General features: G+C 47.5%; 4 protein-coding genes across 4 annotated transcripts; 2 read left to right on the plus strand and 2 right to left on the minus strand.

Moving 5' to 3' along the window:
* Window positions 1-1,774: 1,774 nt before the first annotated feature.
* Window positions 1,775-3,006, plus strand: N0V89_007909 (uncharacterized protein; the record flags this gene model as incomplete). Its single annotated transcript, XM_056216669.1, has 2 exons — window positions 1,775-1,980; window positions 2,028-3,006. 2 exons carry the CDS (start codon window positions 1,775-1,777, stop codon window positions 3,004-3,006), a joined length of 1,185 nt encoding a protein of 394 aa, XP_056070916.1.
* Window positions 3,007-8,865: 5,859 nt separating this feature from the next.
* N0V89_007910 (uncharacterized protein) lies at window positions 8,866-10,512 on the minus strand (the record flags this gene model as incomplete). Its single annotated transcript, XM_056216670.1, has 3 exons — window positions 8,866-9,012; window positions 9,061-10,100; window positions 10,152-10,512. The coding sequence occupies 3 exons, from the start codon at window positions 10,510-10,512 to the stop codon at window positions 8,866-8,868; spliced, it is 1,548 nt and encodes a 515-aa protein (XP_056070917.1).
* Window positions 10,513-11,172: 660 nt separating this feature from the next.
* On the plus strand, window positions 11,173-13,803 carry N0V89_007911 (uncharacterized protein; the record flags this gene model as incomplete). The annotated part of the gene is made up of 2 exons (XM_056216671.1): window positions 11,173-11,181; window positions 11,401-13,803. The coding sequence occupies 2 exons, from the start codon at window positions 11,173-11,175 to the stop codon at window positions 13,801-13,803; spliced, it is 2,412 nt and encodes an 803-aa protein (XP_056070918.1).
* A 3,677-nt stretch (window positions 13,804-17,480) lies between these two features.
* On the minus strand, window positions 17,481-19,175 carry AIM9_2 (Phosphotransferase enzyme; the record flags this gene model as incomplete). The annotated part of the gene is made up of 4 exons (XM_056216672.1): window positions 17,481-17,739; window positions 17,789-18,392; window positions 18,445-18,617; window positions 18,679-19,175. 4 exons carry the CDS (start codon window positions 19,173-19,175, stop codon window positions 17,481-17,483), a joined length of 1,533 nt encoding a protein of 510 aa, XP_056070919.1.
* Between the last annotated feature and the right edge of the window lie 2,165 nt (window positions 19,176-21,340).

Consider the following 21,340-nt stretch of genomic DNA (forward strand, 5'->3'; position numbering starts at 1 on the left):
GGCACAGCACAGCACAGCACAGCACAGCACATCAGCAGTCCCCCTCTCCAATCGCTTGGACCCATCCCATCACGCAACGCAGGAGTCTTACCGCACCGACCGATGCACTGCCTGATGTCCACCCTCCTCCCCGGCGCCCCTCGGAGCCTCCTCGGAGCGAGCACAACGCGTCGAATCAGCGGGTGACACAAGGCTTGCACGCACAGCACGGGCAGGGCAGGGAACGGCTCATGTACGTACAGTAACTGCGGATAGTACTTAGTACAGTAGTGTGGTAGTATACCAGGTGGGCGGGCTAGGTTATCGCTTGGAGAGATGGGGATTCATATGGCGTGTACATGTTGTGTACATGTATAATGTACTGCGCAGTAGGGCATGCAGCGGAGTCTAACAGAGAGGTGCGACCTGGGATTATTACTAGACGGTGAGTGCGATGGCGGCGCACCGGGTGGTTTGCATTACTGGGACGGTGAGTGCGATGGCGGCGGGGAATGGGATGGAATGGTGGTGATGGGCGCGAGTGCGCGGGTGGACCGACGGTGGCCGAGGGCTGCAGGCAGGGGTCTCAACGGCTGGTGAGGGGGTCGTGTGCCCGGTGAGTATCACGCAGTTGTTTGTGGGCCGGACGGTGAGGGTCGGTGCGGTATTCTGTTGGTTCTGAGCGACGCATGCATGGTGTAGATGGTGGTAGACGGTGAGGAGGAGCAGGCGGTATTCTGTTGGCTCTTCGCACGCATTCGTGGCGAGGAGGAATCAGGCAGTATTTCGTGTGCTAGACGGTGAGGAGTATCGGGCAGTATTCCATTAGCTCTTTGCAACGCATCCATGGCGAGGAATCAAGGCAGACTTCCATCGATTCATCGCAACGCCGAGCCCACGCACCCGTCTCGTCCCCGTTCAATCAACGGCCCTTCTCGAAGGCATTGTGCGGCTGCGGCGACTGGGCGCGCAGGAGGCACCGCGTGCGGTTGTGCATGCGAATCGATTTGGGTGCGGGAGGCGGCATGGACAGCCGCAACCGGCGTGCCATTTGCTGGGTGCTCTCCGTCGCCTGAAGCTCCGCGGAGCGCTCCACCCTTGTCGGTGGCCTGTCGAGGCCCTGGTAAGAACAGGGCGCCACATGCCTCGAACTGGCGCTGCTCCGCTCTCATCCAGCGCATCGGTACGAACCCAACCTGCCAGCCGTCGAGGGCGCAGTGGAAACGGGGCCTGCGCCGAGTCTCTGTCGCGCTTGTGCCTATTCCCGCCGCCTAACTTGAGCGCGCAGTCGTGCACAAGTCTTGTGAAGACCTCAATAGCGTTGGGCCAAAGCCAAATACCCCGATTCTGCGACGCTGCACCATTCACCTCCATCGCGCCCGCTGGCCATCCGCTATCCTGGCGACCGACGGCCCGCCGCACCCACCCACGCTCTGCTGCAACGCGAGCCCACCATCCGGACCCTCCTGCTCATAACTAACCACCCGTCCGCCCTCACCCGCCCCGGTCCTCTCTCGCCAACTCTGCCGGCCACCGCATCGCCGCCCAGAGCCAGCACACTCGCCCACGCCCGACCCGCTGCGAAGCCGCGGCGCCTAATTGCACCTTCGCTTCCTACCACGCTGTCGGTCGTCCCGAGGTTTCGCTCCTGTCTCAGCCAACCCGGGGATAATTGGGGCCTGCATGTCAGACCAGTCACCTCCACAAACACTTACTCTGGGGATTTCCTTACCCAAACCTCACCTCTTGTCCATCCCGCCCCGCCGCACCGGAACGCTTACCACGACCCATCGCCATGTCCACCGCCTCGTCTGCGCCGCCCGCAGACGCCAACAAAGAGAACAAGGGCGACCACCGCAAGAGCCTGGGCAAATATGTGAAGCGCATGAGTAGCGTCTTCAAGCGTGAGAAGTCGTCCAAGAGCAAGAGCGCTCCTCCTACGCCCACCCTCGCAGGACCTTCCGCAGCCGCCATCGAGGAAGAGAAGGAGCCAGCACCCGCGTACGTTCGTCTCGACCATCATGCGAACCCATACTAATCTCTTACAGTCCCGCCGCTGACCCCGCTCACATCGCACCCCACGACGCTGCTGCTCCCGCCCATGATGCCTCCAAGCCCGCCGACGCCCCCGTCATCACGACGCACCAGCGTTCCGCCCTCCAGCAAGAGCGAGCCCGCGCCCTGTTCGCAAAGTACGGCCTCACCCTGGAGTCGCATGAGTGGATCGCCGCACCCGCAATGCCCGTGAACGTCCAGCGTATCGAGAAGCCCATTCGCATGCGTGTCCACCGCACCTGCCACCGCTGCGGTACCACCTACGGCGCCGACAAAGTATGTGCCAAGTGCGAGCACAAGCGCTGCAAGAAGTGCCCGCGCTACCCCAAGAAGAAGACGCCGCTCGAAAAGGCTCAGGCCCAGGCCCAGTCCGACGCTCAAGCTGCAAAGGTGCTGCCCAAGAAGAAGCGCGTCCTCACGCTCCCCGCGCGGGCCGGCGGCGAGCTGGCGTACCAGCCTGCAAAGCAGCGTGTGCGTCGCAACTGCCACAAATGCCAGGCCCTGTTCATCCCACCCACCGCTACCATCTGCGAGTCGTGCCGCCACATCAGGTGTACCAAGTGCCCGCGCGAGCCGGCGAAGCTCAACAAGTGGCCCAATGGCTATCCGGGTGATGTCGAGTACGACAGTGACACCGAACTGGAGCGCGAGCTGGAGCGCTCCAGACGCATATGGCGGAAGCCAAGAACGCGCGTGCGCTGGGAATGCGAGCAGTGTACCACCACCTTCCTCGACGGCTCGCCGCAGTGTCCCGGCTGCGGCCACGAAAAGTGCGAAAAATGCGTCCGCAAACCGTACGTAGTGTCGCCCTTCCCTCCCATCACTATACTTACAGAGTGCAGCATCAAACGCGTCAAAGTGCAGCGCAGCTTCGACCCCGAAGTCGTCAGGTCGGTGGAGGCTAAACTCCAGAGACTGCAGATGCATGATGAAAGGCTCAGTCCGCCGATCACTGAGGGAACGACTACCTAGTTCGCACCACCCGCGATGACGACTGCGAGCCGAGCCGATCCAATCTTATCTTCAACATTACCTCTTTTCGATTCCCCTATTACCGCCTGCAGCGTGCTAGCTTGGACGACCTGGGCAGTGCAATGCACTTACGAATAAGATGTCCGCATGGGTTTGACCGATCATCGGATGACCCTATCAATAATCAGACATCAACCATATCAATGCAATTACCCTCCTCTGGACAGAATTTCTCCTCGGAGCAGATATCCTTCCCATGTGCTGTGCTCTTGAGTGACTATGCTGTGACCCATCTCCCATCATCTCATATTGTATACTATGGAACTCGTCTCGTCTTACCTAGCTTTCCAATCCCATGCTGTGACCACCTCACATTCATAGAACCCGTCTTGTCTAGCTAGCTTTCCACTCACGCAAATCCCATCCCGTACACGTCCAGTCATACACGTCCAGTCATCTCACGCCGCCCGGCCGATACCTCCCGGCTGTACTACCACAATCCAGCGCCCTCCCAACGCCATTGAAACGTAACCCACGACAGCGCACCCCGCGCCGCTTCTCGCACCCGAAAAAAAACAAAGCAGCCTGTCACCTTTCGCGAAAAGTGTCATACCCTATACCTGGGATCTGCACGGGCATCTGGCGGCGTGTCTTCAGTGGGCCGGCGCGGCATCGGAGGGGAAAAGAAAAGCGGGGATGGATGGGGGATGTACGAGTAGGCTAGGCGACGTTACACAGCAGTAGCAGCAGCGGAGTCCGTCTCGTACGATTCTTTTACACGGTGGGCTGAGTAGGGGCCGGGAAAGCTGAACTGGCATGTCATGTCCTGTCCTGTCCTGTCGGGGTGCGCTCGGGACGAGAGATGAGATGGGACGATACGAGAGGCACGGCGAGAGGAGAGGTGGGCGTGGTATGTGAATGTTACGCGGTGAGCGTGCGTGCTGGAAGGCTAGCTGCAGGGATGACTTGTACAGGGCTGATGGGACGTCCCGGGAGGCGTGAGATGGTATTTTCCGGGTGGAATCAGACGAGTGACACGGCATGGGTGGCACGTTGCCGGTGGCAGTGCTTGTGTTACGACGTTCGCGCTCGGGGATGCTGTGGGGAAAATGCGAAGTAGGATGCTGGTTTTTGAAAGGTTGAGCTTTGGGATGGCTGGCTTGGCTGCGGATTTTGAGCCCCTCGAGGGAGGGGGATTCCTGGGTTCTACTAGTATATAGTAGCGTTGCGTGCCTCGGAGCGGGAGGGGCGAACGAGTGGAGGGGCTGGAGTGGAGAAGGATTTGTGGGTTCCAAGGTTTATAGGAGGAAGGAGGGTGCGAGACTTGGTGGAAGGTGGTTATAGACGTGGGCTGGGACAAGGGATAGTAATGGTAGGAAGGAGGTGGGAGGCTAGAGAAGGGCGGCGGAAGGGTGCGAAATGGAGCACTGGCATGTTGTATTCGTGGGTACCCGGGTACATTTGCTTTTGCAATGGAAGGGAAGCGAAAAAGGCGTTATATCTAGACTTTTGGGCTTGTGCGAGTGGTTACGACGCTGGGGAGGAGTTGAGGTTAGCTATACGCCTGAGGGTCTCTCGGTCGCGGCAGGACTTCAGCGCAGGACTTTGTAACTAGCAACAAGACGTTGAGACACGGTTTTAGTTGGGGGTAGAGGCGGATGGAGGGGAGGGGTTTAAAGCTACCTATGGTAGGTTGGTGATTGAGGAGGGTCCGGGCTGATAATTTAAGTATAGATGTAGAATGCTTTGTTGGGGTGTTGAAAGAAAGGGGGGGAAGAAGGGAAGTAAATATACGACTGTGCCTTACAGCTCGCCTTTGTTAATGGTATACTAATGAGAATAGAGGTATCCTATTCCATCACCCACGCTTCTCAAGGCTCGTACGTGTTCGCGGGTGAGGACTGGATGTACTCCCCAACGGCGACACTGCTGGAACCCAGTCAACGACATGATCCCAACCTGGTGGAAGCGAGTCCCAATTGAGTACGTTGAGGCCATTAAGAAACTTTCCCCAGTCTGTAGTGTGGTACTTCAATAGTTACGAAAGAAGCTACACGAAGAGCTAGGAGACTTAAACTTAGTTTTATATCCGGCCTGCTTCATCCAGTGTGGAAGGTAGTCATGCCCCTGCCCGGACAGGCGAAACTTTTCAGAAATCCCACATCACATTTCTTCTCTTAGAATCGGTAATTCAAAGCCGGTAGCCGAAACATACCCCGGAGCGAACACATTCGTGATATTAGCATTATGAGCCGCTTGTCCCCGCAACAGGATGACACGGCTCGGACAACATTGTGCGGATGTGGTGTGGTGATTTTGAAAGTTTACACCCTTTGCTACCTTTACTAGCATATCTTCTTTAAGAGTCTCCATGTAGTCTATAGACCCGAGACGCTTGTCTTGGATGTCGCTCATGAGGAAGACAATGTTAGACTTCTTCACATGATTGGGATAGGCAGAAGCCGTGGCTAGCAGGGCGGGTAGAAGGTCGGTCAGTGTTCGCATGGATTAAAGTGCGACGTCGTGACTGAAAATTGCAAATTCGAATAGAGTTGACGGAAGAAGATCTCTTCGTGAATTGAGGTCATGTTTTATTTATCTACGTTGTGGATGTGTCTATATAGTCACTACTCGGACGGATGTGGGAAATGCTGGAGTGACTTTCGGAAGTCGGTTCTCTTTCGGCACTTTTAATAACGTGATATTAGGCAACGTTCGTGGAATAGCTTTGATGTGGCTTGTTGGTGTCTTGTTGAGTGATGATGCCTAGGATGTTCGAAGTTCGGTAGGGAGATTGCACAGCTTGAGCAATTCTGTAAATTAGGGCTAGCCCCATTCCGCTCTGATGAACAATCTGTTGATCATTTCGTTGTGGCCAGTTCCCCGCATTGCGTTCCTTTCCTTTCCCCCACACTTCAAGGTTCAATCTATTCCGCCATAGTCGGCGACCTAGAGCAATCCAATTGAGGCCAAACCTAGCCCAGTGTGATGGATGACTCTTAGTACTCAGTCGTGTCGATTGTATATTGCAGCCAGTTTCCCCGCATGCTGCTCCCATCTATCAGCCCACCTTCACTCTCTTCACTGGCATCTCACGACATTACCGGAATGCAGCGCATATAAATCTGCTACCTTCTATCGTGGAAGTCTCGCATCCTCTCGGCGACGGGGTTCGCCCTGCACTCGCCTCCAACAAATCACTGCCGGATCAGCGTTTATGCCTTGTTGTGGCTCACAGATGATGAGACGCGTGCGACTGTTCGCCCACCGCCACTCCGCAATGCACAGTTCCAGCCACGTTCTCTAGCCTTTTCACGCCCAGACTTTGTTCTCTATGCGCATTCCAAGTGCCACAACGGAGCCATGCCTCAGCAGCATGAATTCGATTCCGGATCCTGAGAAACTGCATCCCCGAGTAGGTATCGAAAAAGCGTAAAAGCGTAAAAGCCTTATCGGACCTACATGTCTCACTTCAGACTCGGTATCCCGATCTGGAAGGCCACGGCACGTGCTTCGCTCTGTCAGTCCTCAAGCGAAAAAGGAATCCTCAGAGCCGCTTCCCCGGTGCATCTGAGAACGTCTTTTGAGCGTTTGCTAACCCATGATTTTCATTTGTTCTCCGACCGCGATGGATTCGGTATGCCGCCAAGCACACCGCGCTGATAGCTCCGAAATTACTTTCACAGAGGAACAGCGCAAGCGACAAAATTGCCATTCTGAGTGGCCTGATGTGCGCGACACCGATGTGAAAGGCGGCAGGACGAAGCGAGGTACGCCACCAACAAAGAGCGTTGGACTGGAGGTTCTGGAAGCTGAGCAGCTGGGCGCCTCTCATATTATTGTGCAGCAAAGAGTGGACAATGAAGGCCGCTTCGATTCGGCTCGCAAGCTTGCCTGTGCGTTTGGACAACACCGCGAACCGCTGCTTACCCGGTTCCCCAATCCAACGCAGCCCCTAGTAAACCCAAAATTGCAGCAGAAGGATTCGTATCCCTGCCGCATACGCTACTCTACTATTGCCTTTTCGGCGGTAACACACCGGCGCCGCATCTCATTGGGTAGCATTTCCCGGATATTCGAAACTTGGGTCCAATGAAACAGGTGGGATTCTGGATTTGACGAGTGGGGGTTGGGATTTCGGGGAGGCCGTTCGTTGTCGATCTTATCCTGTGCGGAAAAGTCCTGCGGGATGGACGTGGGCGTGGGGTGAGTTTCCCGCTGGGGAGTAGGAGAGCTTCTGCGCGCCCTGTCTGGAGGTGATTTCACTATTTTCGACTTTTAAAACTGACTTTCAAAGCGAAGAAAGCCTCGCAACTCTAATACGCCCTAATTCAGCTAGTGCGACTATAGGGTTGCTTAATGAGGAATCGCATCCAGGCCTATGGCCCAGGATCAGAATGATCTCTATAGTGAGGCAGATGTCGGAACGTGTTGTAGGCTGAGACAGCTTCTTCGTTCTTCACTGACTACCAAGCTTAACACTTTCATATCAAAGCACTTAAAAGGAATATTGAACAGAGGAGTTTTCTCTACTAAGATACGATTAAAGGAAGCCACTCTGTAGGCAGATTTAGAAGAGATCATTACTTTCCAATGGCGCTTCGACGAATGCATCCATGATCTCTATACTGTTTCCTTTCTTCGTAGCAAAAAAAAAAAAAAAAAAATCCGAGTTGAAGCATATCTTATCCAGAAGATCAATCAGGCTTCCCACCTGATATCGTTGTCTTGTGTTACGTCACAAGATAGGATTATTCACACTCTCTGTTGCGCAACCCTGCGTTCGACCAGCGAATAACCGCAAAGACATATACCCAGAGGGTTACGCGGAAACCCCCTTATAACACACTCGTAGAGCCATAAATCGCGACAATATTAAAAGGGAATGGAAAAAGGTATCATCCGTTCGACTTGAAATGGAAGAGAGAAAAGATATTAAGAACATCCGAGCTCAGGAGTTCCCTCCAGCGGATAGCAAACGCCGTTGTACTGCTTCGATGTCAATTTTCCCCCAGATTTGTCTCCAGATTTTTCGTGCAGGACGCCGTTGCTATGCGAAAAAGACTGGGCGTATGGAGTGCACATAGAGCGAATGTTTCCCACATTGCAAGGGGAGTGTACGCGCTCGCACGTTGGAGCGCATATCTCGAGTTTTTCCCGGCGCCCGTTCGTACACATAACTTCAGGAGTGATGCACCCGCCGCGGCATCCGTTGCGGCACCGTGTGAACTTATCAAACTGCCTTTCCTCGGCCCCCAACCAATTTAGTATTGGATCGAGGAAATTCGTTGTGGTGTCGTGATCGTGAGGTGCTAATTCTAAAAGAGGAACCTTGGCGGTCACATGTGGAGGCTCTTTGTCAGATGTTGAATTCCTTCCTGTCGGAAAACCGGTCGAGTTCGTGACGCAGACACTAGGGTCCAACCAGGCAGCATGAGCCACGTCCCGCCACAACTGGCTCGTATTGTACACGTTCTGGAGGGTGTAGAATAGTCGGCAGTCGGCAGACTCGTATTTGAATTGCTGCGGGATTGAGTCATTCTTCCGAATTTGGTCGCGAAGGTTGAAGCCAATGTAGTCAAACCATATACTCCGAGTGCGTGGGGGCAAACGGGATGCCGCCTCGTGATCCGCAATCGTGTTGTTCACGAACTGCATGTCCAGATCCAGAGAGTCTGCGTCGTACGAACTTGCCCCGCGAGTTCCTCCAACAGCTTGCATTGGCCCAGTGATGGGTTGTCCCCCCAGTGCAATTGTACGGACGCCAGCTTGGTGAACCATGAGCTCTACGAACAGAGCACAAGCTGAAGAACAGAGGCCGTCGGTGAGCTAATAGTCTGTTAGAGAAGATCTATGTGATTACTTCTGGAGACCTACGATGACCATATCTTCAGGCATCCATCGTAAGGTGCCGGCGCCTGCTTGCAACTGCGAATCGTCCCCTGTAAGATCCCATCCGTCGAAGGCAGCTTCATCGAACACCTGGGACGAAAGGTTATACCGTTGCTGAGCGGAGTTAGTCGATTCTCTCTAAGCAACTGAGATTGAACGTACAGTCAATGAGAATGTATCTCCATGCACCGTGACCGGCCCGTAGTGTTCTTGCCACGATGTGAAATTTTGTCCGGTAACAACATTGATGCGATCCGTGATGACCCACTCATCAGCAGCATGAATCTCATAGTTTACACCGTTAGCTCCACTGCCATCTGGTCCATCAGGGTGGAGTTCAAGAGAGTTCCACCAATTGGTGTACGTGGATCCTAAAACGTCGGCAAGCTCGTGACTACGCATACGACTTCCGGCGTATGGCTCGATGGAGGAAAAGATTTGTTTGAAAATTTCAAATGCAAGGAGAACACTACCGCCCGAGTTCTGTTGCAGATCGATAATGATGCGAGTGACGTTGTGAAACATAGCGTCTCCGAAGAATGTCGATACTGTATCAGAAAAGGTGCCAACGTCTGCGTCGAACTGTAAGAAAGTAGGGATACTGAGAACTCCGGTCGATAGGTCGTCGAGAATATATCCAGTGACAATACCGGCTCCGGTAACGGACAGGTCAGCCTGCGTTGTAACTGGGTCATCAGGGAAGCCACCGAAAGTAGTTTTGCACCAATTTGGGGTATCGTTCCGGCAACCGTAGTCTGATAATGGGTCTTCTGTACCGCCACCGGTGGTATCAGGAGGGAGGGTTGGCCACCATTCAACATCGGGTTTGTAGCTTGCTGGTAGCAAACCCAGCACGAAGTAGTTATAGAAATCCCCAGGTGTTGTAAGAGGACCCGTGTTACTTCCTCCACGATAGATACCGAGCCAATACGTGCTATATGTAGAATTATCCTCGTATGTGAAATCGAGGGCATCGCCTGGATAGAAGGTCAGGCTTTGAAAAGCGCTTAGATCCCCTTGTATATCCCTCACTGGGCTATCCATAAGCGAGTTGAAGTCCGCGTGCGGCTCTAGGTATCCGAACGCGTTGAGCTCTGCGAAGTTCGTCAGGTACTCTATGGCATCCACACCATTGATTTGAACAACAGGCTCAGGTATACATCGCCCATGATCGGGTTCGTTCTGACAACTAATTACATCATCTATACGTGATCAGTAAGCTTGCGCATACACTTGCTGTATCTTAAACTTACCAACAAGATAGATCTTAGGAGACTGCTTGCCGTCTACCGATGCCGACACCAAGCCTTGCGGACTAGCGAACGAAAAGGCCGACAAAGCGCCAGCGTATAAGTTTACGTGCGTGTCGTGGATCTGGTGGATGAGGAGCTGTAAATCGGCCTCAAAGGCGTATTGGTTTCTATACACGCCTGTGGTAATGTTACGTTGTATCTGATTCAACGTCTGGATTACGTCTACTGGAGGTTGCTGGTATCCCTGTGGCGGATCCCGAAGGTACGCTAAGGTACTCTGAAATTGAATTGTGGTGTTGTAGTAGTCGATAAACCGCGTTGCGACGGCAGGATGAAAAGGGAGGCTTTTGAGACAGTCCATGACGTCAATGGCGTAGGCTATGGGATAGCCTGTTCACTGATCAACATAGGACTCCCTCTCGCAAGGTTACCGCTACTTTGGACGCGTACCTTGGTTGGCAGCAACAACAATGTCCCCGCACGCGGTGGAGGGGGGCTCCGCTGGCCCATTTGACGCTGCGCTCTGCCGTGCAACCACACCCCTATGTGCAGGCTTGTTCCCGGGTGGACCACACAAGCCGACGGAAAACGATAACGAAAGTGCCAGGAGTCTTGAAAACCCCATTGTGAGTATAACGCTGCAGGAAAGACTGTTTGAATACGAGACTGCCGAACACAACGAAAGATCGATACAACGCGGTTCAGTCTTATAAAGACCTATACCGAGTCGCCCCCACAGTCTCTGCACACTATAATAGTAACAAAAGGCAAAAGGCGTAAGAGCTGAGAGGGCAGTACACAGCTGAGAGGGTAGCACAAAGCTAATGGCTAATTTCCGGGAAGGCCAGTAGGTGGACAGAGATGAGCCTTCCGGTGAGCGATACTCTATATAAGTGGCGGTTGTGTCAGGGTTGTAGACCCTCCATCTTCGTATCTACAGGTCAACAGATAGATCGCCCCTGATTGCCAGCCATGTTCATTTTACGAGGGACGAATGCACAGCCGCGCCAGCCTATTTACGATGTTCGATGTGACCTACCGATTGATATTCACACCCCTCTGTTTGACAAATTCTTCAGCAGCGAGGCCTTCACGCAGTGGTCTAGCCTACCAACTAGCTGGCAACTGTATTGTTCTGGTGCGCCAGGAAGTGGCAAGGTAAAAGCCCCTGGATAGCTAATGGCTGCCTGGGCCCCAGGGGGCGGAACGCATGCTACGCAGCAGACAGCCTTGCTGACATAGTCGCCAGACCAGCCTTGCCAAAGCAACAGCACAAGCTCTGAGGGGAAAAAAGGATATAGCAGACAGAGGTATACCAGTTGCCTTTGTTACTATTCTCAAGAGCATCAATCTATCCTATGCTCCTATCATGGGAGAGCTATGGAACGCCATAGATAGCCAGCTGAAGGGTTTGCCTTCTTTGGCAGATTCTTATCCACGCGGCTTCCTGATCCTGGACGGTTATGACCAATTCGATAATAATACGCAAGTACACATCGATCACGAATTATCACATTTGCAGGCCCGTGGAATCAATGTTATGACTACAGGAAGAGAACCCAAATCATTCGAAGCTATTGACATAACTGCGGTTTGTGATAGCTGTCGAAAATCCCCTCTCGACTTGTATTGGATCTGTCGCCAGTGCTGGACAGGGAACTTCGAAACCTGCTACAGTCTCTGCAATAGCTGCAAGGTCGAAGGTACAATATGCACAGTCGATGGGAATGCTCTTGCTTTCGAGGAAATGTATGATTATCGCGAGTTCCACATGAACTTGCTTCCTGAGGAGCACTTTCGAAGGTTCATTCGGGAAGAGATGACAAAGGAGTATGGCCTGGTCATCAATCAGCCCTCCTCTCGTATCGACACCACCAGATCTAGCGCAATATCTGAGCATCTCATGACCTTCATGCTTTCGGACCGCAATATCACTCTGGTGAAAGCACACATGGAAGAAGTGCATCAGATGCAGTCATGGGATAATACCGCGCGACTCTACGACAGAATTTTTCCGAGCGTTATCAGGCTGTTCGATAGCGCCATCGAGCACATCGAGAAGCAGTCTCCCACACAACGAGTTCTAGGCTTGCTTTCTATCGCAGCGGCCGCAGTCCGTGACTATGGTGTTTCATTCGCCGAATTGGAATCACAGCTGCAAAGATTGGTCGAAGATATCCCCGAGCTTGCTACTAATATCCCATTTGATCAGCAGAATGTCTTCCATTCAGCGCGAGGATTCCTAATGGTAGATACCTCGAGAGTTTCCTGCTACGTACCCTTGTTCGCATGCTATGCTCGAGATGGTTACAACAAGACGTTACTTTGGGCGAAAGCGAAGCTCGAAGCTGAAAGCGATGAGCGGTCGCAAGAGCTTCCAGTGCAGGTTTTGGATGAAGCGCACCAAACCTCCTCGCCGCCGCCGATGTCTCCACCGTTAGTATCGTCGCCGCCGCCGATATCTCCTCTGTTAGCCTCGTCGTCGCCGCCGATATCTCCACCCCTAGGCAGAGATAACCCGACGAACGAGTCTAGCATTGACAGCGGATACTACTCGAAGTTCTCGAGTATCATGAGCATGAAAGATAGCGACAGTTTCTTCGACCATAGAACGGTAGCTCATCCTCAAGAACTTCAACCAGCGACCAAGCAGATATGTACAATCTGCGAGAACATGATTAAAGGAAAAGAGCCAGAACGGACCCTCACTACTACACTTGAGGGTTTCAAGCTATCGGTGGCGGAAAGGTGTATGTTCTGTACGACAGTGTGGGAAGATGTGAAACGTTGGTCAACAGTTGACCAGCAGCGACAATGCAAGTGGACCGTTCGAAGAAAGTCAGGTTTCCGTGAATCCGAGGAGTCCCTAGTTGTCACTTATAGGCTCACGTCAGGAGTTACCGATGAACAGAGTCCCCTCAAGCAGAAGGTCTTCCATATACTCCCTGAGCACGAAGTCGATAAACAGATGTCCATTCGACTGATATCTGAAACTACACATCCAGCCCATGATTCAACTTCTCAAATTCGAAATTGGCTCCATGATTGCCGAAATTACCATACAACATGCAGAGTGTCATATACCCCTACGTGGGTTCCAACCAGGCTAATAGATCTGGAAACGGGCGATCCTGATAGACTTCGCGTCGTCAACACCAAGGATGAAGATATCTGCACACCTTACGTAACCCTGAGCCATTGTTGGGGTAATTTCAAGGAGATTCCATTCTTGACACTGACCCTCTCGAACAAAAGCAAACTCATGGTCGAAGGTGCAATGCTGCGAGATTTGTCCCGGAACTTTGTTGACGCTGTGGCTGTCGCGCGCCACATGGGTGTCAGATATATCTGGATTGATTCTCTGTGCATCATCCAGGACAACGGCGAATTCTCCAGAAGCGAAGGGCAACTCATGCACAAAGTCTATCGACATTCATACTGCAACATATCCGCAGCAGATTCACTCGACAGCCGCGGTGGTCTCTTTCGACGTCGCGACCCAGAAACGATCAGGCACGCAGTGTACGAAGAAGATGGAAGCTCTAATCTGCTGACTAAAGGCCGTTGGGTCGTACTGGAAGATGATCTCTGGCAGACCCAGGTCCTGGGTATGAACATATACACCAGGGGCTGGGTTTATCAAGGTCTGTAGTCCCTGTGGCTCCCCGTTTATGTTTAGACAGCTGGTTAACATCAAACAACATACAGAACGCCTGCTTTCACCTCGAATACTTCATTTCACCAAAACCCAGATATTTTGGGACTGTTGTACCCTCAGCGCATCGGAATCACTACCTTCTGGTGTCCCCTTTGCTATCGATAGAACTTCGCGTACCGAAAGACACTGGCGCGCACGACTCCAGGCAATACAAATTGGAGACGCTATTTCTGGGTCTGCAGATGTTTCATTGGAAAGCTTCTGGCAGGCAGCAGTCCTGAATTATACATCGTGCAATTTGACCAATCAAGCGGACAAGACTTTAGCTATTTGGAGTATTGCAAAGTTGGTACGTGATGCACTGGATGAAGAATATGCAGCGGGACTATGGGGAATTAGATTAGAGGAGCAATTAGCATGGAGAGTGATAGACCCGAAGCGGGTGGATGGAAATCGAGAACTCCAATCGCGGTTTCCTCGTTGGTCGTGGGCGTCGGTCAGCGGAGTTGTGAAAACGTCTAATCGGTTGGTCCCATCACGGTGCTATACTGCAAGAAGTCACAGTGGCGACGCCCTATGCTTCAAAATAAAGAAATTCAACTCAAACAGCATGCCGGAGGAAGCCGATCCAAGAGACATGGAGCCGGAGCTTGAGACGAATTCTCTCGACGTTTGCGGATACATGAAGCAGGTCACATGGACTACAAGTGCTAATAACCGGAAGACCCACACCTTGAGCTCGGCGAACTCTTCTAATCCATCCAATCTACCACAGCCTCTTCTAGATGGCTTTGAGGTCTTCCTTGATGAAGTCGACCCGAAGGCTTTCAGTCCGAATGAAAGCGTCTATTTGTTGGTTCTGGCAATCAGCGAAACCTCCCGCCTTACGACATCTATAGTTTCTGCTTTCGATCAGCCAGCGCCAAAGTATTCGGGAGTCGGGCTTCTTCTTGCACCATCTGGTGGTGATGCGTTTCGGCCAGGCACATTAGAGGGCCATTATTGTAGGAAAGGCACCGTGGACATTCACGATGTGGACGCGAAAACATGGGAGTGGGTGCAAGAAGGGTCTGAAACGAAGATTTGGCTTGACTGACCGATCCTATTCCAATGCCGGTCCATAGTCGAATGGGAAGAGTTTTACTGGTAATTGGGAGGATACACCAAGTTGAAGACGTGAAACGATCCACTACCCATCCATCTACCCACGGTGCAGATTTACGAGATCCCCACATAAGGGATCTTCCACACACCATCCCAAGATTCCCGACCAGGTAGCCTTAACGTGGCCCCGTAGAAGTTTCCGCCCTCGAGCTTTTAGCTTGACATTTCTCCTCGTGTGAGATCTAATTAATTGCCCAGATGCAATAGAGCTATGATTGCGAGTCTATTAAACTAAAATTGCAATTCTTCACTCACCTGACTACGCAAATCAGCATGCTGACCACGTAGAAAAGCAAGCCTCCAGATCACCTACAGAGCTCTATACGTACTTTTCAACCGTCACGGGTTGGCCAAGCTGTATAAAGAGTCCGAGAGTTCTGTTGCCTACGCAGAAAATAGGCTTAGGGTAGAAGTACAACCTAAGTGCTGGTAGGAGCCCTCCGACGGCATTAAAAAATCGAGTAAATAGCCACAAAAGATCTAAGTATGAACTAGTTTTAAATCTAGATCTCTTAGAAAGCAACCGCCATAGCGATGTCTATATAGAGGCACGCGCCACTAAAAATAAAGTACACTTACTAAAATTATAACATTAAAATAAGGTAGCCTTATATACGTTAATAACTTCTATAATTACTTTTACCACCTACTATACTATTTTATAATAATATTTTACTATATATCTATTACTATACCTTACTAGGTATAAAGGTCTGGCATATAATCTAAATAAATATAAGATAATTATATATTATCTACCTAAATAAGTAAAATAATACTATAGAGAGTAGGTAGTATAAGGCTAGGCCTACTTTAAAAGGTATAGGGCTACTAAGGCTACTAAGGCGCACTAGTAGGAGCTAGCTATATTAGGTAGTACCTTAGTATTATTAGAGTTCTTAAAGGTATAGTTCTAATTTATAATACTACTTTTCCCTTTAAAGCCTTAGCTCTATTAAGGCTATAGTAATTAAAATAAATAGAATACTAAAAATAAACTAAGTATAATTATAGTAGTAATATAACTAGTAAGTTATATATTATAGGTATAAGGTAGAAGTGTATATAGAAAGGCTATAGCTTATATTAATAAGCCTTAGTAGAGGTAACCTCCTTATCTAAAATAACTTAGCTACTTACTAGGTAGTATAGTATTTCTATAGGCTTATATTTTATATAGCTTCTCTATTTCTTAGTCTAGTACTTTTTATTATTATAATAGGTCTCTAAACTTAGTATATATTACTAGCTTATATAGGTAGGCTTAATAGTAATTATAAATAAGTTTTAGTATAATTATTAGTAAAGACTATAGTTTCTAGAATAGGTTATCTATACTAAGTAGGTAGTTATTCTACTTTATAAGTGTAAGGACTCTATTAGGGACATTACGCTAAAAAATATAAAATAATAAGCTAGTTAGAATCTAAATATAAAATAGTTATAATAGAGAGCTATCTAGGGTAGCTAGGTACCTCTATAGAGGTATAAGGCTACTAAACCCTAAGTAAAATACTAGGCTTATTTAGGAAGTACTAAGGCCTACTAAGGTATCTATTTTAACCTAGTAATACTACTCCCCCTTTTATAGTAGTAGCTCTAGACGCTATTCTAATTACTAAAAAGAGGTAAATTTAAAGTAAGTAGTAAAGTAAAAGTATTATAGTAAGTACTAATAATATATACTATTACTTCTATCTTATTAGTTCTACTCTTATTACTCTATTATGCGCCTAGTACTTATTAAAAGGGTATTATTATAATAGGTATAGTTACTATTATAAAAGTTATTATTTTAATAGAGGTTATTATCTATAGTAGTAGCTATTACTATAGAAAGGCTACTACTATAATAAAGGCTATTACTATAGAAAGGCTACTACTATAATAAAGGCTATTATTAGTAGAGGTAATTACTACTATAAAAAGATTACTACTATAATAGTAGCTATTAGTTAGGGTTACTACTACTACTTAAGGAGGTTACTACTATAATAGAGGTTATTACTATAGGAGTGGTTATTATTACTATAGTTTTATTAGTTTAGAATAATTACTTAATAGCTATAAGTATACTAAGATAGGTTATACTTTATTCCTATAATAGCTACCCTTAGTAGTTAACTTAGGTCCTATACTATATAATCTCTTATTTATAAGCTTATATAGTAACTATATAATTATAAAGTAATTACCTTACTCTTCTTTAGGTAATATTAGCCCTCTAGTTACTACTATAGGAGTATTATACTAGCTTCCCTTATTATATTATATAATATTATAGGGCTACCCTTAGTAGTTAACTTAGGTCCTATACCCTTAACTTTAACTAGAGGTATATAATATAGATAAAGTACTATATCTAGTGCCTTTATATAAGCTAGGTATTCCATGAGACAACACTAATCCTCTTAAGGCCACATAGGTTATCGATAATTGCCCTGGCATCACTTTTAATGAAGATGGTGCAAGTGCTAGATGCTATGTCCATCGAGATCTGCGACCCATCATGTCTCTTTGTCGAAGCTGCGTCGTTCCTCGCCCTTCAGGTCACCTAGCCCGACTTCTCGCAAATCTCTGAGTATCTTGACAGCCTTACTGAAACTCTCGTTCGACGCATAGCCCTCATCAGTCAAGACACCTTGTAACCGTTTCCAAAATTCCTGGCTCTTGTTAAAAGACCCCGCCTCTTCGTAGTGTTGCCGTATCTCCTCTGCTGAGAAATGGTACGGACATGGTTCGTTAGTACCAAAGTGATCCCACTCACTGCAACAATGGTCAGCCAGGGAACTTAATGGCAATCAGATCAACACACCTCTCAACGCGGATCAAACATTCTTCAAAGGGAAAGAGACAGTTGTCCCAGGTAGAGCCAACAAAAGCTTCTAATTGCTTGAGGGTCTGACCATGGGGATGTCGCATAACCTTGTACATCAGAGGGTTCTTCTCCGCCGTGGATGTTTCGTACGTGTGAATTAAGACAGACTGAGACACTTGGTATCTGAGCTCATCTTTTGTAGCATCGTCGAGTGCTTTGAAGTTTTCAGGGAGCTTCATCAACATGTCAATCCCATAGTCCAGAAGCAATGGGGGATTGGCTCCGATGAACACCGGGGCAGTCCAGGCTCCCTGCCAGTCAATGATGCATGATATCCGGTCTTGGTCGTCGATATAGATGTTACCAGCATGGAAGTCTGGGTGCCAAAGTCTGGGAGAGGCGAGCTCTGGGTCTTCGGGAGTGATATACGGAATTGTAGCTAGAAATTTCTCTAACAGAGCTGTGTGAGCCTCTGGGGACTTCTGCTGTGGACTCATATACTGCCATGGAGTTTTATTCGGCTCCTGTGGGTTCGCATGGGCGTTGATCCAGTCGATCTCACGGCGAGCAACAGACTTTAGGTATTCTGCAGAAGATGTCCCTACAATTATTGTGAGTCTATATCCGAGTTTCCTAGACATCGAGAAACTTACAGGGACCATGATATTGCATGTCACTGCGCTGTTTCTCCCAGAACTCCCTTCGAGTGATGGGTCCAATGCAATAAGTTGATTCGACGTGACCGACGACATCTTGCGGACCAGTTGTAACGATAGCCGGCTCGCATCCTGCGATACCACTATCTTTAAAATACAATGATCCCAATCTGCTAGTTTGTGTAAGTTAAACCGGCCGCAAATTCTCTGTTGGAGCAAGTTTAATCCTACTTTTCAAAGGAGACTGAAAGTAGTTTCCTTTCAACGTCTACAAACTCACGAATGATGTTAGACTTCCTCCGCAGTGAAAGATCCTGCCAGACTTCGTGGAGTTGGGAGCCTCTCGCTTCTTCCATGATAATATATTCTGCTTGGACAGGGTTTTGGTCGGTAGCACTCCAAGCAAGAACTCGTGGGACGGGTATATTCAAAATGGTCCGGGCAAACTCCATAGTTGCCACTTCCGATGCAGTGCTAAGTACTCGTGGGCCAGCATTAGGGTGTGGGACTTTTGCGATGACCTTTTGGCCGTCTTCCATCTCAAGGCGATATGCCTTGTTGTAGTTGCCTTCGCCGATCTTCTTGAAAGATATACACTTGTTTGCACCGACGGCTTGGTAAGCCGCTTGCTGAAGACTGGGCACGTCAAAACGTCGATATCGGGCTTCCAGTTGCTCATGCTCATTCCATAGCCATCGTCCGCTAGTGTAGCAGAACAAGGGATTCATGTCGATTTGAGGATGGGAGGGCATTGCACGGCTACCCTCCAAAGTGTGTAGTAAGCGAAGGTAGTGCCGCTTTGCGATATTTGACACGCTTTGACCAAGCGTCATTGCTAGAAACCTGCAAGTAAAGGAGGCTGTGATATAAGTAGTAAAACTAAGTTAATAAGGTTAATAACACACGAGACGTTGAGACGCGCCGCTAAGCCTATAGCCTTTGCGGACTTTCTTATTAGATTACCTCATTACTAGCGCCCCGCTAGACACCTCTAGACTCTGGCAAATTAGCGACGTACGTCTAGCGGTAAAAACTCAACTAGTAAGAGGGTAGTAACGTGTGTTTTTAGTCTAGCTTTACTTTAATACATAGATAAGCAGTCCAATTTAGGAATCTTTACTTCTAATAATTTAACTTTACTATACTCCGTATTATCTGGCGACTTTCGTGTCTCTAGAATCTAAATCTCACTCGTGGAATCCCTTAGCGCTAGGTAGCTAATAATCTCGTTAAGTGCTACCTTTATCTAATATAGCTTTACTAGCGGCTACACTACTAATCCATTTACTAGGCTGTGTGCTAGACCTTACATTATTATATAAAAACATATTATAAATGTAGGTAATTAAATCCTTTAGTTAATTAAAATATAGATCTATATACTTTATAGGAGAAGATACTACCTACTATCTACTAAGCTAGTTATATAGCTAATAATTAATAAATTTTATATATTTAGCGCCTAAGTAAATTCTTATTATAATTATACACTAGCCTTTCCTCCTTCTATATATATAAAATATAACTTATAGTTACTCTTTAGCCTAAATAATAACTATACTTATATAAAGTAAGGTAGATACTACTACTTTCTATTAATATACTAGTTTCTTATAAATAGTATTTCTAGCCTTCTTATAGATAACACTAATTATAAAAAAATATCTACTAGAATTACTAGTCTATTTATAGATAACTCTCTTCCTATTTAGTGTTTTATATTTTCTATCTAACTAAATAAAGTTTAGTTCTAAAATATCTCCTATTTTAAAGTCTATTTTTAAATAATTTCTAGACGCTCTACTAATTAGTAAAGTTATATAAAAGATTATAAACACGAAATATAGCTAGTAATTCTAGTTATCTTTAACTTCTAAGAATAACTAAAAATATAACTTTTAGGTAGATAAGGGCTCTATACTACTAAATAGAAGTTAAGAGATAATTTTCTAGGTAAATAAAAATACTAAAAATAAGGGTATTTAATAGAGCACGTAAGATAATAGTTATAGAATTATAGTAAAGGTAGCTATTAAACCTAATAATAGGGCTAGTAATATTACTAAAAATACCCTTAAGTCTTTTAAAGAAAATAATTAGAGCTCTCTATTATACTTTAGAATACCTAAACTACTCTAAGTTACTTACTTAGAACTATTAAATAAATTATACTTAAGTTAACTAAGAATAACTAAACTTCTATAAGAGGCTACTAGTGCCAAATTTAGCTAAACGTTTATTTAAATTATATAGTAATATTATGTTATGTATACCTTTATAAACTTATAAGTATAGTCCTATATTACTATTATAGTATTTCTAGTCTATTAATTTAACTCTTTTTACCTATAGCTTAAGGTGCTACTCCTTAAAGGCTTATAGCTAGTTCTTATTTAGGGCTTTAATTAGTTTTTTTTATAGACTACTAATAGGCTATACTAAAAGCTAGTAAGTATATAAACTTAATCTACACGGGTTACCTAAGCTAAACTATTAGTAGTAGAAACTTAAAAGGGCCTTTTTCTTTTAAGTAAAATACTACTAGCTCTAAGCCTACTCTTTCTATAAGTATTATCTATTACTATAATAGCTAAGCGTAGAGACGGGAATATTACTATATTCTAATTAAGTAGTATATATATTAGGTATACCTATAGGTAGAGCCTATACTAGCACTTAGCTAGCTAGTTTTATATTAGTGGGTATAGTAGGAGAAGAGTAAGCTTTAGTAAAAAGCTAGTAACTATCTTATTTTTAATTTCTAAAAAAGAGGTAGTAGGTATAATATATATTTAGGAAAGCTTTAAGAAGTATATATTAAATCTAGAGAGGGTAGCTAGTCCTAAATAGGTTAAGGTTAGTTCTTAGGCAAGACTTACTAAGGGGAGGAAGA

The sequence above is a fragment of the Didymosphaeria variabile genome (assembly GCF_027946475.1).
Source record: "Didymosphaeria variabile strain IMI 356815 chromosome Unknown scaffold_5, whole genome shotgun sequence".
Taxonomy (NCBI): Eukaryota; Fungi; Ascomycota; class Dothideomycetes; order Pleosporales; family Didymosphaeriaceae; genus Didymosphaeria; species Didymosphaeria variabile.